At 35.6% G+C, this 16,717-nt stretch overlaps 5 protein-coding genes across 6 annotated transcripts; 2 read left to right on the forward strand and 3 right to left on the reverse strand.

Moving 5' to 3' along the window:
• Positions 1–7,377: 7,377 nt before the first annotated feature.
• Positions 7,378–8,939, forward strand: LOC115720525 (uncharacterized). Its single transcript, XM_061109474.1, has 3 exons — positions 7,378–8,057; positions 8,202–8,395; positions 8,485–8,939. The coding sequence occupies exons 1-3, from the start codon at positions 7,378–7,380 to the stop codon at positions 8,937–8,939; spliced, it is 1,329 nt and encodes a 442-aa protein (XP_060965457.1).
• A 22-nt stretch (positions 8,940–8,961) lies between these two features.
• On the forward strand, positions 8,962–9,805 carry LOC133034394 (uncharacterized). The gene is made up of 2 exons (XM_061109475.1): positions 8,962–9,276; positions 9,353–9,805. Exons 1-2 carry the CDS (start codon positions 8,962–8,964, stop codon positions 9,803–9,805), a joined length of 768 nt encoding a protein of 255 aa, XP_060965458.1.
• LOC133035034 (uncharacterized) lies at positions 9,647–12,103 on the reverse strand. 2 transcript variants are annotated; one of them, XM_061110668.1, is made up of 3 exons: positions 11,503–12,103; positions 11,298–11,421; positions 9,647–11,206 (listed from the first exon to the last, which is right to left on the reverse strand). In XM_061110668.1, the coding sequence occupies exons 2-3, from the start codon at positions 11,391–11,393 to the stop codon at positions 10,679–10,681; spliced, it is 624 nt and encodes a 207-aa protein (XP_060966651.1). In that variant the 5' UTR covers positions 11,394–11,421; positions 11,503–12,103; the 3' UTR covers positions 9,647–10,678. The 2 variants fall into 2 exon arrangements, with proteins under 2 accessions (XP_060966651.1, XP_060966650.1); XM_061110667.1 differs by having other exon boundaries at positions 11,298–12,102.
• A 63-nt stretch (positions 12,104–12,166) lies between these two features.
• LOC115720526 (pheromone-processing carboxypeptidase KEX1-like) lies at positions 12,167–13,214 on the reverse strand. Its single transcript, XM_061110666.1, has 3 exons — positions 12,833–13,214; positions 12,530–12,739; positions 12,167–12,378 (listed from the first exon to the last, which is right to left on the reverse strand). The coding sequence occupies exons 1-3, from the start codon at positions 13,064–13,066 to the stop codon at positions 12,184–12,186; spliced, it is 639 nt and encodes a 212-aa protein (XP_060966649.1). The 5' UTR covers positions 13,067–13,214; the 3' UTR covers positions 12,167–12,183.
• LOC133035033 (uncharacterized) lies at positions 13,214–15,826 on the reverse strand. Its single transcript, XM_061110665.1, has 2 exons — positions 14,758–15,826; positions 13,214–14,198 (listed from the first exon to the last, which is right to left on the reverse strand). The coding sequence occupies exons 1-2, from the start codon at positions 15,157–15,159 to the stop codon at positions 13,215–13,217; spliced, it is 1,386 nt and encodes a 461-aa protein (XP_060966648.1). The 5' UTR covers positions 15,160–15,826; the 3' UTR covers position 13,214.
• Between the last annotated feature and the right edge of the window lie 891 nt (positions 15,827–16,717).

The following is a 16,717-nucleotide window of genomic DNA, read 5'->3' on the forward strand; positions in this document are numbered from 1 at the left end:
TTGAAATCCTAGAAAGGATAGGGCAAGTAGCATACAGGTTGGCTATGCCCCCACAATGGGTAAAATTTGTACATAATGTGTTTCATGTTTCAATGCTTCGGAAGTATGTCTCAGACTCGTCCCATGTTCTGAGTTATGAAGCATTGGAACTTCAACCGGACTTATCATACGAGGAACAACCAGTGCAGATGCTTGATAGAAGAGAAAAAGTCTTGAGAAGCAAGACAAGCAGACCGGTGAAAGTACTGTGGATGAACAGTAAAGTAGAAGAGGCAACCTGGGAACTCGAGACGGATATGCAGCAGAAATATCCGGAGTTGTTCAGGTAAATTTCAGGACGAAATTTCTATAAGGAGGGGGTAATTGTAATACCCGGAATTAAAAATGGATTAGCAAAACCCTAACTAGATAATTATGAGTTAATTGAGGAATTATATTATTATATAGTTCAACATATGTGAAATTATATGAATTTAACATGTTAAGACCCCGTTGGTGAGCCAGGGGCATTTTTGTAATTATGACCCGAGAAGGGTAAATTGTTGAGATTAATTTAATTACGTACTTAATAGAACTATATTATTATATAGTATGCATGTGTTGTCTTTTCAGGTGTGTTCTGACAGGTTAGCACGATATAGTCACACTGGGAATTTCAGACGAACCGGTTCGGCCCGAAATGTAAATTGAATTGATTATTTGGCATTTTATTTGACATGTGATAATCTGGAATTTATTTGGCAATATTTGAGTGTGATTTGGCATTTATGCCCTTGAAAATGAATATGTTGGTTTTATAGCCTTAGGGGCAAAATGGTCATTTGACCATAAATGATTTACATTGGATTAATTGGATTTTTTTTTGGGAAAATGAATTTATTTCTGGTTTCTCTTTTCTCTCACCCTCTCCCTCTCCCTCTCTTACTATATTGAATTTTTGCAACTTGGAAATTGAGGAAAAGCTTGGGATTTTGGGCTTGAAACTTGGAATTTCTTGAATTGGCTTGGAATTGGAAGTGAGGTAGATTCTTTACTGAGTTTTAATTGATTTGCTTGCTGAAAATTCTTTTGAGATGAGCATGAATTAATTTGATAAGCTTGTTATGCATGTATGAGGATTTATAGCTAATTTTGATGAATTTGAGTATGTCTATGCTTGAAACTTTGATGTGGTGATTACTTGAGCTATAGATGGAATTTTAGAGTTCCTCTTTACCTTAAATTCAAAATATGTGTGATTAGTTGTTGCTGAAATTGTTTGGGTAGGCTGAAGTTAAGCTCAAGCTTGAAAGCTTGAATGTTGTGGATTTGAGCATGATTTTTAGGTCAAGTTTGGAGCTTGAAAGTTGTATATGGTTAAATCTGATTTTGGTTGTGGATTTATGCATGAATTTTGTGTTTTTATCCTCTGTTTTGGTTGAGGTTCGAAGTTAAGGAAAATTAGCATGTTTAAGACCTTAAAAATGGAGTTTTGGGGTGTCTAAACCCAGTCGTCGCGACTGGATCTGGCAGTGAGAAATTCTGTTTTTTTTTCAATATTGTTTTGGCCATAACTTTTGATTCGGGACTCCGTTTGGGACGTTCTTTATACCGTTGAAAAGCTCTTTTCGAGCTCTATGTGATTATCTGTATTTGAAATGCCATGAATTTATTTTATGAATGTGAAATCAGGGGTTAACCCTATTTGTGAAAATCCCGGATTGTGTGTGATTAGGATTACCGGCACCTGGTCAGGAGCACCCGGGGATTTGGAATCTCTACTATTGCGGGACAACAGGTAAGACAGTGATTAGCACGTAGAGTATGCGCAGTGGCGCTTATGTTGAGAATGATATGCATGAATGTTAAGTAACCGGGATTAGGGTTATTACCCTAATAGGAACGGTTTAATAGCCTAGGGTTATTACCCTAGTGATATATGTGTATAAATGCCATGCCATGTTAATTGAAATGAGATTTAAGGATTATGTGCTCAAGGCATAATCAGGTTGGACTCGGTACTCATAACCGAGATGAACCGCTTCTAAGGCCTTAATGTATTTAGACGTGTGAGAGTAACACGTGGGTCTACGTCACGTAGATTTAATTAGATGTGTGAGCGCAACACATAGGTCTACGCCACGTAGACATAAATGGGCATGATGAAATAATGATCAGGTCTGTGCTATACAGACATATGTGAATGAGCATAATATATTTGTTATGATTTATACTGTCTTGCTGGGCTTGGCTCACGGGTGCTCTACTGTGCAGGAAAGGGTAAGGCATTAGCCGATCGGCCCATGAGTTTCGGGAGCGGGGGCGAAGAATGTACATGTTCATGCCACTTCAGACCAAGCGGGTTATGGGTCTAACAGTGTTGACTTTTGTATTCTGTTTTGCCGCTTAGGTCGGCTAGTAAGAAAGAACTTGTAATAATTTTGTAAATATTTTTGGGATCCCAACTATGTTTGAAAAAGTTTAAATATATTACAAGTTTATTTTCAGTCTGTTTAATATAAAAGTTTAAATTCTGCGCTGTTTTTAATTAGTAATCCCGGTTAGGGGATTAGGGTTTCATAAGTATTTTGGGTAGCGTGCCTAATTATTTAGGGCGTTACAGTCAGCTTCACAACTTAACGCTGAAATCTGACCTGTTGGAAAGAATAAAAGTCACTCAGATGACGGATCCAAAGTTAGTGAAGATCAGAGATGAGGTGTTGGCTGGTCAAGCCAAGGACTTTTCAGTGTCAGATAACGAGATGCTTTTGTATAAAGCTAGGGTTTGTGTTCCGAATAGGGTGGAACTCAAGAATGAGATCTTTGAGGAGGCTCATTCTACCCCGTATTCTCTGCATCCCGGCACCACTAAGATGTACCAAGATCTTAAACCGTACTTCTGGTGGAGCGATATGAAGAAGAATTTGGTAGAATTCGTATCGAGATGCCTCACTTGTCAGCAGATTAAGGCTGAACATCAGAGACCAGCAGGGTTGTTGCAGCCTCTAACCCTACCAGAATGGAAATGGGAAGATATCACGATGGATTTTGTGGTCGGGTTACCTAGGACCACGGGTTTGTATGATTCCATCTGGGTAGTGGTGGATCGATTTACGAAATCTGCTCATTTTCTGCCGGTTAGAACAACATTTACAGTGGATCAGTTGGCAGAGTTGTATGTCAGAGAGATAGTAAGACTTCACGGGGTACCGAAGTCTATAGTTTCGGACAGGGATCTGAAGTTCACCTCCAAATTTTGGCAAAGTTTGCAACGAGCAATGGGTACCAAGCTGTAATTCAGTACAGCATTCCATCCTCAGACAGATGGTCAGTCCGAAAGGACAATTCAGATATTGGAGGACATGTTGCGAGCCTGTGTTATGGACTTTGAAGGCTCATGGAATAAGTATCTACCGTTGATAGAATTTTCGTACAACAACAGTTACCAGAGTATGATAGGGATGGCTCCCTATGAACTGTTATACGGTAGGAAATGTAGATCTCCCATCCACTGGGATGAGACAGGGGTGAGGAAATACCTAGGTCCAGAGTCAGTGCAGCGGACCAATGAGGCAATAGAGAAGATAAAAGCTAGAATGCTTGCCTCACAGAGCAGACAGAAGAGTTACGCGGATCCGAAACGCAGAGATGTTGAGTTCCAAGTAGGGGACCATGTGTTTTTACGGGTATCTCCGATGAAGGGGATTAAACGTTTCGGGAAAAGAGGCAAGTTATGCCCTAAATTTACAGGACCTTTCGAGATTCTCGAGAAGATAGGTCAAGTGGCATACTGGTTAGCATTGCCTCCAGCTTTATCAGCAGTTCACAACGTATTCCATGTCTCGATGTTGAGAAAATACGTTTCAGATCCCTCTCATATACTCAGTTATGAGAGCCTAGAACTGCAGCTAGACATGACTTATGAAGAACAACCAGTGCAGATCCTAGATAGAAAGGATAAAGTCCTTCGGAATAAGACCATAGCATTGGTCAAGGTTCTCTGGAGAAACAGTAAGGTGGAGGAAGCCACCTGGGAGCTAGAGTCAGATATGAGAGCTCAATATCCAGAGTTATTCAGGTTAGATTTCGGGGACGAAATCCTTTTAAGGGGGGGATAGTTGTAAAGCCCGCTTAGTTTAATTTGGAAATTAGCAGTTAATTATGAATAATTATGAAATTATTTATAGCTATTTAAATAATTTATTTATACTGTTATTTATTGAATTCAGAAATGCATTGCTATGTCATTCAGTAGTTTTCATATTTTGTATTTTCGGTGCCCGGTATTTTGGAACTCGGTGTTTGGCTCAGTAGAAATCAAAACTTAGTATGTTAGTAGTTTGGGGCGATTTATTAGACATTGGGAATGTCAGGAATGGCCGGGAATTTAGAATTTCCCAAAAATACCTCTTTAGTGATTATTATGTGGTTTTAGTGTGGAGGGGCAAATTGGTCTTTTTGCCCCAACGATATTTTGTCTTTTAGTGAGTTTATTAAATGGAAAATAAATGTTTATTTTATTAATAATTGGCTGAAATGAAATGATATAGGTGTCTTTTATACATTTTTCATTTTACAAAAAAATCACAAAGTTAGAAAATTCAAAACACTCTCTCTCTTTTCCTCTCTCTCTCGGCTGGGTGTGTGTGTGCAAGGAGCTGGATTCTTGCTTTGATTTTCAAGTAATTTCTCTTCCAATCTAAGCATTCTTCAAGCTAGGTTAGCTCCTCTTCATGGTTTCTTTAAAAAATTGTTGAATTTTGATGAATTAAGTGTTATGCATGCATGATTTTTGGTTGTTATTGCTGCTGTGTTTTATGGATATTTTCAGAGGTTAAAGCATGTTTGTTAGATGTTATTTGAGTTGTTTTTGAAGCATGATTCTTAGGTTGAGCAAGTTATGGTTTTTCTATGCAAAACATTTGATTTTTGAGAGAAATGCATTGAACCTGTTGCTGTGATATTGTTGATGTTTTTAGTTGTTTCCAGAGGCTTAGTTATGCTTGTTTAAGTAAGTTTAGATGGATTTGATTGCATGCTAGCTAGGTTTGCTCAAGTTTGAGTTTAGAACTCAAAGCTTGAGCTCTAATGGTGAATTTTGATTATGTGCAATCTGGGTGGTTTTGATGCCTTAGAAATGTTCTAGGGGTTATATGGAATAGGTCTGGAAGGTTTCGTGTGATTTGGGGTTGATTTGAGCAAGTTATGAATTTTTGAGTTTGCTGCCTGCGAGGAACCGGAATTCCGGTTGTGCATCTGGAATTCCGGATGGGGTTCTGAATTTTCCCAGAACCGGAATTCCGGTTGGGCAACCGGTCTACCGGTTGGGGAAAATTCAGGGACCCTAGTTTTCCTCGTTTTTATGTTTTAGGGGGTATTGCCATGCTTTTTATGGATAGGGAAACTTTTAGTTCCTAGTTTAAGTCCCCGGGAAGTGATTTAGCGTGTCACTTATAGTGTTGTGATTTTTATGGTTTAGGAGCCTGTAATCCGCCGCGCAGTTAAAGTTCCAACAAGTTGACCGGCACACCTGAATTCGGAATCCAGGTAAGATTAGTATAACAGTATGCATATGTAGATTACATGTTTAGCGTGCATGTAGGAAGCCTGTTAGATTACATTAGTTATGTATGTTGGCTTCGAACCATCCAACCCTGTCATGTCGGTACAGGCTGGAGTATGACCAAGCGACGCAGTATGACCGGCTCGACCGATCAGCCGACACTTGGTTGGTGATTCCGTACTATTGACGTATCCCGTCGGTACGAGCCGGAGTATGACCACTGCCGGAGTATGACCGGTTCGACCGATCGTGCGGATATAGTAACACGTCGGTACAGCCGGAGTATGACCAGGCGGAGTATGACCGGCTCGACCGATCAGCCGTTACGTGTCAATAGTACCGTCCCTATGAACGTTCAGAACTCAGTACCGTGTTGGACACGGCAGTAGTGGCTCAGTACCGTGTTGGACACGGCAGTAGCGGGACTCAGTATCGTGTTGGACACGGCAGTTAGGGTTGTGATCAGGGGTATGGGCGTCTGATCATGACCGGGATTTATGTATGAGTATTATTATCCTTTTCTTGCTGAGTCTGTCGACTCACAGTTCTACGTTTATGTGTAGGTAAAGGCAAGGCTAAAGGTGATGGACCGTGAGCGAGCTTATGAAGGTTGTACATGTCGGGGCGGTTAGGCTTGGAGCGTACGATCATCGGGATAGCGAGGCTGATTTTGTAACTAGTCGCTAGGCGACAATTATTTTGTATAAACAGTTAACTCTTTTTGTAAATGATTTTGTAATCGGGATCCCGAGTCTTTTGTAATATTATTTTATAAGTTTAATTAAAAGCAAAAATTTTAATTAATCACGTTTTCCATAAACCTCGTTGATTAGCAACGAGCTGCACAGCATGTTTAAAAATCACGTAATACGCCTATGTTAGTTAGGGTGTTACATGTATAGTATTATATTAAATTGTATTTTATACAATATTTTTATATAAAACTATATGTGTTATTAATTTTTAGGGCAATTTTTAGTAATATACCTAAAATGTAACAAAATTAGCAATATAACCTTCGGTCATTAATTGTAGCAAATACCGTTTATGTCCCTACCGAAAACAGAAACTAATATACGTGATTTTAGGAAACCACCGTCTTCTCCGGGTGAAGAAACAACCGACATCAACAGCCCAAATTTCCCTGAAAAAATGGAAAAAAAGATGAGCAATACACTATTAGTAACTCCTATATATACTTTAACCTCAGCAGGAAAATAATTGAAGCAATGTACAGAACCTCCATTAGAGCTCTGCAACTCAACAATCGAAGGTTCGATCTTGTGAAAAATCATCAGAAACTCCCGATTCCAGTAATCAAACCAAAAAAAAAGGTAACCAATGGTGAAAACATCCTTGATTTAACACCTACATCTGCAAAAAAAATCACAACGATCGAGCATGCCAATATCCAAAAAAGTTTCAGATCGATCACCACAATTTTCACAAAAAAATAAGTCGATCGTCAACATAACGTTTCTCTAATCATCAAATACACGATCGAAGCTGTGAAAACTGAAAATTAGTTGATCACACTCTATCAGAACGTCGAATCTTCAGAATCGCCACTGGAAAAACTCAACAACATCTTCGTTCCTCAAACAAAGTTTCCTGCAGAAAAGAGCAACAAAACAGCTCCAACAAACACTCAATTTCTCCAAAGAAGCTAAGAAAACAGAGGTAATTTCCTATAAATTAAAGGATTATCCTAACATACATTTGTAATTTTTCAACAGAAAAGTTAATATTTCATATAAAATACCTCATTATGCACATTCAACTAGACATGTTCTATTCTTTTTTCTGAAAATCTTTACATTGTTAATCTCAGACAAATGGAATTGATGACATTGGTGCTTTACTACAATGGTAAAATTGTGGATAAATGCATATACACTGATTATGAAGTCACAGGGATACTATTACCAAAAAGTTTCTCATACAATGACCTACAAACCAAAATTTGTAGTGAGTTAGACTTGAACAACAAGACACTAATCAGTATGGAAATCCTGTTTCAAATACGACCAACTATACCACCAATGAAGATTAAGGATGACAGTGGCTGCAGATTCTATGAGCAAATAAGGAAAAAAAATGATGATGAGGCTGCATACCCATTACTCATTAACTTTTCAGTGTCTTCAGACCCCAACCAAAGTCTATCAGACCAAAAATTATCATGCATTCCCCACTCAACTCAAATAGACAGCAATGCTGAACCGTATGTACAAGAAACCGAAGAGTTACCTACAACAGCTCAACTTGCACAAACAATTGCAGAATATATAACAGACCAAGTTGAAAAAGCAACCAACACAAGCTGGGAGAACACATCAAACATAATTACCGATCCAAGGGTTGAAAGCATACAAATTGGACAACTTTATAAAGACAAAGACACAATGAAACTCGCCATAAGCCTTTATGCCATAAAAATGAATCAACAATACAAGGTAAAAAGGTCATCATCCAAGGACTACAGCCTAATATGTGTTGACAGTAACTGCAAATGGTACTTCCTAGCATCAAAACATGGCAAAACCGACATGTTTAAGGTCAGAAAACTCAATGACACTCATACATGCTCCCTAGAAATCATTTATGAAGACCATCCTCAGGCAACAAGTGACATAATTGCTGATTGCATCAAATGAAGGATCATAAACCCCAAAAGAAACTACAAACCAAATGACATTGTTGAAGACATAGCAGAAGATTATAGTATCTCCATCTCCTACCACAAAGCATGGAGAGCAAAAGAAAAAGCTACTTTCGACGTTAAAGGTAGCCCATATGATTCATACAATGAAATCCCTGGCTTCCTATACATGATTCAAAAATGCAACCCAGGTACACAAATAAACTTATAATAAATCAATTAGTAACAAAACAGTACCTGTTTCATAAATTAACTATATCATAATGTGTAATATTTGTAGGAACAATAACAGATCTTGTACAAGATGATGAGGGGAGATTCAAATACTGTTTCTTTGCATTAGCATCTTCTATCAAAGGCTGGAATCACTGCACACCAATAATAGTTGTGGATGCAACTTTTTTGAAGAATGCATATGGAGGTACTCTTATAGTTGCTAATGCACAAGATGCTGACAGACATGTATTTCCACTAGCTTTTGCAATAGTCGATTCAGAAAATGATGCGTCATGGCAATACTTCATGGATAAACTCAAACAAACATATGGGGAACGGGAAGAGCAATGCATAATTTCAGATAGACATGAAAGTATCGCCAAATCAGTGAAAATAATATTTCCCAACTTGATGCATGGGGTATGTTGCTTCCATCTATTCCAAAATATAAAATCAAGATTTAGAAAAGGAGGAGATGAGCTGAGAGATGCATTCTATCAGGCAAAGAAAAGCATATAATCTTGCTGATTTTGAAGGATTCATGAAAGAAATAGACACCATAGACAACCGAATTCGTCCTTACTTGACAAATGAAGTTGGCCTCAATAAATGGACAAGGGTTTATAGCACAAACAAGCGTTACTCAACAATGACCTCAAATATATCAGAATCCGTGAATTCAGCCTTGAAAGAAGTAAGAGAGTTACCCATTGGCACACTACTAGAATGTCTACGCTGCTTGGTTCAAAGATGGAGTTGGACAAACAAAAATAGAGCTCTTGCTACACTCACAACACTAGCAAAAGGACCAGAAAAGGAACTCAAAGACAAATTAGATCGCAGTAAAAAATTGCAGGTAATATATCTTTTCAACAATTCTTCATTATAACATGTGAAAAATACTTAACAGTTACCTTCCTATAATTTTACAGGTTGAAACATCAAACCATGCCATATATACAGTCAATGAGTTAAAAAGTTCGTACATAGTAGACATTCAAAAAAAGACATGCACATGTCAAAGATTCCAATATGACGAAATGCCATGTTCTCATGCAATGGCAGTAATATCAAAAAGACACTTCAAATGCTACAATTTCTGCCCTTATTTCTACACAAAACAAGCCTTCCTTGCAACATACGAAGAAACTGTGTTTCCAATAGGTGACCGAGACTCATGGGAGTTACCTGATCATATTAGACAAATTGAAGTACTGCCACCAAAGCACAAAAGACCAGAAGGAAGGCCAAGAAAACAACGGTATAAGACCGCAATGGAGAAAGCAACACAGAATCAATGCACACAATGCTTCAAAAGAGGACACAACCGAAGGACTTGCAAGAATGAACCATTGGAACCATCCGCAAAGAGAAAAAGATACTAAATAGACATTGAATTCCTACAACTACTAAATAAACATGAACAATACGTTCCAATTACTATCTGCAACCAAATTTCTTCTTTTTTCATGTATGTTCTGTTTGAATAATTCAACATCAAATAAAGATTTCCACATGGAAAATTTGAAGATACAATCATTAATCTCATATAAGAAACAGTTACTAATGTGTACCTTAATTATAATTAATCTTATAAAAATACAGTCACTCTTCCTATGTCATACCCAACTGCTAATTATAACTCCTGTAAAAAAAATAAAAAAAAAATAAATAATAGAATCACCTTTTTATAAATAATTCAATAATATCAATCTTTAAAAAAAAAATCAACATACATACAACAAAACATTATAAACTTCAACAAAAATATCACACTAAAAATCCAAAATATATATCCAACATAATACTTTGCCAATATCCATTATAAGGCAAAAAATAACAACAACAAATTGTACTTAGTCTTAGAAACACAAAAAGGTACTAAAAATATCCAAAAGAGTTACTATATTGTAACTATTTACAAACAATCCAAAAAAGTTACTATGCATTTTCCAATCTGTCCACTTCTAAACCTAAGCCTTCATTTCTGTCCACTTCTTCCAATCCTCACTGGAAACTCAGATTCAGACTCGTACCCATTGATCTCCTTCTTCTTAGCATGAACATACAGATCCACAGCAAGCTTGTTTCTAAAGAACTTCACATCTAATGGATTTGGAAGTAAATCAATCGCACTGTGGATAAAAAACTCAGCATACTTAGCAACAAACAACCCACAATCACTGCAACAAACAAAAAAAAAACAAATTAAATAAAAATATACAAACTAGAACATAAAAACAAAAAAAAACATACACTTACTTATCCAATTGCTGAGGCAGATTAGTCACAGTAAACACATCAAGCTTCTCACTGTCTTTCTTCCCTCTAAACCAACCTTTGCTCCGGTCAATATCCTCCCTTCGATTATAAAAGTCCATCAAATGCAAACATATTGGCAACATAACAGCAAGAGGCCTGATATACAATCCTGTCGTCTTGTCACCATCTCTTTTCGACCACATTGAATTATAGACATTGAGACACCTATTCCTTATATCAAAAACAACTAAAACCCAATGTTGATCATCTTTGACATGAACATATATCAAAACATAATCAACAAACAACCACCGAGTATTAGCATACATACAATACCCCTCCATATACTCAATTACCATATTACTCTTAGGCACAGAATCAATATTTTTCTTAGACTTCACAAAGTTTTCATACAACTCAACCACCTTGTTGTAAAAATTAAAATCTGTCGTAGTTACAGAAACAGTAACCCGAGGATCATACTTCAGTTTCTTTCTCAAGTAGTAAAATATAACATCCAAATGCTGAAAAAAAAAATTATATAAATTATAGACAACAACAAAAAAACATACAAACAATAAAAAAAGATACAAAAATATATATAAAAACACTCACAGAGTCAGACAAACATCTCCCAGGCGTCAATAGATCATAAAACCACCATTTATCACTAACAGAATCAATTGAGAAATCCAAAGGTGCATCCAACATGTTCTTTCCTCTAACAAACTTCTTCTTCCTATTAAAAGTAACAGATTAGTGAATAACCATATACAGATAAACATCAAACAAAAAAAGTTGTGTAAAAAAATAACAATACTTATTCTGGTCATTAAAGCCATCAAGAAACCACTCATCAAATGAATCTTGTTGAAGATAATGCGGTGGATCAAGCAACTCAGAATTGAAAGGGTGTAGACCTTTCAAATACTTTGTTTCACCAATCTTAACAGATTTTCCGGACGAATCCCCAAAGTCAATTCTAATAACACCTTGCAAATCCCTTGGGGTACCAGCACTACCCAAATCAATAACTTTGGATTTTTCCTACAATAATATGAAAACCCAAAACAAAAAGTCAAAAAAAATTAAAAAATAATTAAAAAATTAATCATACATAAATATATACAAATCATACCATACTCTTCTTCAACTCATAATCATGACAAACAGCATCCACTTTCTCTGATATAATTAACATTTCAGCAGATGTAATACCATCGTCAGTGCTCTCACTATCCCTTTTAGATGCTTCTATAACATTGTCATCCCCAATAATTTTTTTATCTTCCAACAAATCTACAACATTTTCAGACTGGGCCAACAAGGAACCCATAATATCAAAACTTGGACGATCATTACCAACCTGAAAAAGCAACATATTAGTTACTAAATCAACAAAATAAAATACAAAAGCATAATAAAACAAAAATAAATAAAAAACAAAACCTTATCCATGCAAACCTCAGCACCTTGATCACCAGCCTGATCAACAACTTCATTAACAACAACATCTGATATTTGTCTTATTTCCTGAAAAAAGACAGCAAAAAGATACAAATATATAATAAAACCTAAAAACACAAATAATAATACATTTAAAAAAAAAATATAAAAACACCTTATAAACTTCAGCACCATCATCTTTAACACCACCCAAATCATCAACAGCTGCACCATTACCCTCACCATCATCCTACAATGACAAACACGTATGAAAAAAATTATACAAATTACAAACAAAATAAAAATTGAAAAATTATTAGAATGGAAACTAAACATTATATTATATACTAAAATAAAATAAAAAAAACAACATAAAAACTCAAAAAGTAACCTATCAGTACCTCATTTTCCACATCAATATCATCAAGTTTCCCAGAATCAGAATTATCATCGTCCCCATCACCACCATCACCACTGTCATCACTGCCATCACAGTCATCACAGTCATCACCGCCATCACCGCCATCACCGCCATCACCGCCATCACTTCCATCATCTTCCGCACCACCACTATCATCACTCCCATCACCACCATTTTGATCATCATACCTCTAAAACAAATATTAATAAATAACAAAACATTAAAATAAAAACACACAAAAATTAAAAAATAAAAAAATAATAATAAAGGAAATGAACTTTACCTGACTAGTAACACAATCTTTCAAACCCTCCAATACATCATTTAAATCTGAAAACTTCTTATCCAAATACAAAACCAAACCCTCTTCAATTTTAGAATCAATGTGAGCCTTCATTTTACTCTCAAATTGAACAAACTTATCATCAATATCCTTCCTCAACTCCTTCAAAGAAATCCCAATCTCAGATTGCTTATTGATAATACGCATCACATAATGTTTAACATCATCAAACATAGGACCCCCAACAGTAACTTTTTCCTTAACACCTGAAAACTCACCCTTGTCTAACTGCCTCTTAGGTACTTTCACACTCTCAAAATCATCATCAGACAATGAAAAATAAGAAAAATTAAATCCAGTAAGATCAAATTTCCCATTCTCCTCAACAGAAGGAAACACAGGAGTAACCGAAAGCTGAAATACAAACAAAACATAACTCAAAAAATAGATAATGAAAAAAAAACAACATAATAAAAAAAAGCAACCATACCTTAGATGACAAGTAGATTTTCCTCTCTACCTCACTTGAAGTAACTTCTTTCGCACTGGACCACATACACACCCTATATGTTGAAGAAGGGTCAAAAGTACAAATATTTTGACTTCTAAAAAGAGGAATAACCTCATACAACCAAACTTGGAAGATGAAAGGAAACCCAGCCAATTTGTAAGTTTTACAATTTGAATCACTCCCCTTCTTATCAATTCCTTTTTCCTTAGCAAATGCTTTCAATTTAGCACCCTTCTTACCTTTCAAACCAAGCCTCAAATAGTACAATGTAGTATCATAAACAACCTTGCCCCATGGGAAACTATCAAACCCACCCGAACCTACCAAATGTAACAACTCAATACTAACATGTTTAGCTGGAGGTTTGCTTAACAAGTAGTTAGTAACCAAATACAACACCGTCATCCTAACTGCAAAGTCATCATCTTTAAAAGTACTACTCAGAAAAAGCTGCTTAACAGCTCCATGAGTCACAGTCATATCACTAAAGTACTTGTCTACAAACACATCTCCCTTCCCAACATACTTCATCATATCAATATCACCCTTACACAACAAACCACTAATAACAGCAAACTCCCCTAAACCAAAACGAACCCTATCATGACCAAAATCAAACCACATCTCTTTCGAATTTGGTTGATGGACTTCCCTATTCAATGCAGTGTGAAAAATCTGATGCTGCAATTTATAAGACTGAATATCCAATAAATGCCCAAAACAAGTTGCAACAAACATAGCACGCTGCTTCTCAGTCAATTTTGCTCTAATATCTACTAAAACATCATCATTATGAGCCCAGAATATGATTTTACCACAAAATCTTTCCTCTGGCTTCAAGTAAAATTCCCACAACTGCAACATAATCGTGTACCATATAACCATTAAAAATCACAAATTAAGCAACACAATAGACACTTACACCGCATAAAACACAAGAACAGTTTAAAAGATAATGCCATAATGAACTCTTTTGTTACAACTTAACTAGTTGAGACTACACTCCAGCTTTAACAAAACCTTAAATCCCCCTACTAACTGCCTTAACAGAACAAGAAACCAACCCAAAAAACACAACGGTTCCCATTTTTTCCATATCAAATAAAATTCAGCAAAACTTAAAACACTTACAAATACACTATAAACACTCTACTATACAAAAAGAAACTAAATAGAAACTTTTCAACACAACATATAACAACATCCAAAAAAAAACCTAAAAAGATTCTAAACAAAAAACCTTTAAAAAAAACAAAAAACAAACATCTCAACCTCCAAACATCAAAACAGACCCTATAAAAAGTCTAAAATAACAAAAAAAAAAAAAATGATAACAATAAAAAAAACAAACAAAACAGTCACTGATCAACTAATAAAAAAAAACACATCTTCACTAAAAAAACACCAAACTAACCTTGGCTTTCGAAGGAATCGCAATACTACTTTCATCCTCAGATTCTAGATCTCCTTCATCAACCTCTGCCACACTCTTCAACTTTAACTTCTTCGATTTACGATCATCAGGAGCAATATCAGGCACACGACTCTTTTTCTTCGCCAAAGAACTCACTGAACTCTTCTTCACACTCTCAGCAACCTTCTCGTTAATTTTCTTACTCTTCTCATTCACAACATCCTTAGACACAGGATCGTTACTCTTCTTACTCCTCCTCTCATTCACAACATCCCTGCTCACAAAATCATCACTCTTATCATCACCCAAAGACATTTTCCTCACATTGCCTTCTTCATCACCAACATCTTTTCTTTTCGAACCAGACGGTGATGGAGAAATCGAACTTCTCGTAATCGCCATACCACCACATTCAAACTCTTACAGATCACAAAAACGAACCCTAAAAATCAGTTCTATTTCGAAAAACTTAAAGAAGAAGAACAAAAAAATAAAAAAAAAATGCAGAAACATAAAGAACTCTTACTTGATCAATTCAAAATATATAGAACCTTGAGAAAATAAACCGTCTTAGATCGTGACTGGTTAAGCAAAAAACGTTTTGAAACTGAACAATGAGAGAGAGAGAAGATTAAAGAAAAAGAAGGAAATGATCGTGACTGATTGGGACTAACTGAAAAAGGCAAATCTAGCTATATCCCTATAAACGTGTATTACACGTATCAGATATGGACAAAAACTATAACACATCAAACGGTATACGTGGCATAAAAAAATTGAAAAAAAACGGTATAAAACTGTATTATTTAAAGCGAGGCCAAATCCGTAAATAAGTGCAAAATTAGGTTTCCTAGTGCAAAAACTTCTAATTTTTATGGACATCACCTAAATATATAATATTTTAGTATAAATCAAAATTTAACTTAGTATTATATAAAAATATAATATATAATTCAATTCAATATAATACAATACAATACGACCAAATACTAGAACGAGCCTTTAAAGAGCTGTTAAAGTATCTCTAATGAATATGCTACGAAAGATATTTGATGATATGGATATGTTTTTAATATTTTTTTTAAATTGATGCTTATCGTTAGAATAAAAAAAAAACACAAAAGAATATCATACAATAGCATTATTTACATCTTCTCTTTCTTATTTTTTTATTATTATATTATCATAAAGTAAGAAAATTAATTTATTTAATATAAGTTACATAATTATATAATATTATATTAATAATTTTTAGAGATGCTTATTTTTGGATCATTTTAGAACAAAAGTACCAAAAATAATGAGGAAGAGACATAAAATAAATAAATGATGTGGAAATTTTTGACACTCTTAAAGAATACTATCATTGGAGATACTCTTAGTAACTGATGAAAATCACCATATTGTGCTTTACACACGAAATGCTTGTCAGAATGTCACTTCTTCAGATCTTAAATTTCACCTTTCTAGGTTCAAGTATACCGTTTGCCATTCATGAGTAAAACAACCCCTTTGGCTGAGACACTTGGTAATTTAATTGGTGAATTTATAGAAGTCTTTCAAGACTCTTCGTATGAAGGATGGGGTCCTTTCTTGGACATCTGAGTCAAACTCGATGTTACAAAGCCATTACTAAGGGGACGTATGATCACATTATCCAAAGCAAGGGATAAGTTTTGGGTTGAATTTTGATATGAGAGGCTGCCATAATATTGTATGGAATGTGGTAAACTCGGCCATCGTTATAATAACTGTGTGGTTTTCTTAGAAAAACTTGACAATGGAGAGGAATTAGATCTAGAATATAGACCAACTATAAAAGGGTCAGCCCTCCCTACATCTGGATATGACAGGTATAGAACAGATTTTGTAAAAGGAGTGCTTGGCCTTTGCTCACTTCTACTTTGTTAGTAGTTGATGAGCAAAACCAGTTTGTTTTTACAGCACCTATGAATTCTAC

The sequence above is a fragment of the Cannabis sativa genome, chromosome 2, assembly GCF_029168945.1.
Source record: "Cannabis sativa cultivar Pink pepper isolate KNU-18-1 chromosome 2, ASM2916894v1, whole genome shotgun sequence".
Classification (NCBI taxonomy): Eukaryota; Viridiplantae; Streptophyta; class Magnoliopsida; order Rosales; family Cannabaceae; genus Cannabis; species Cannabis sativa.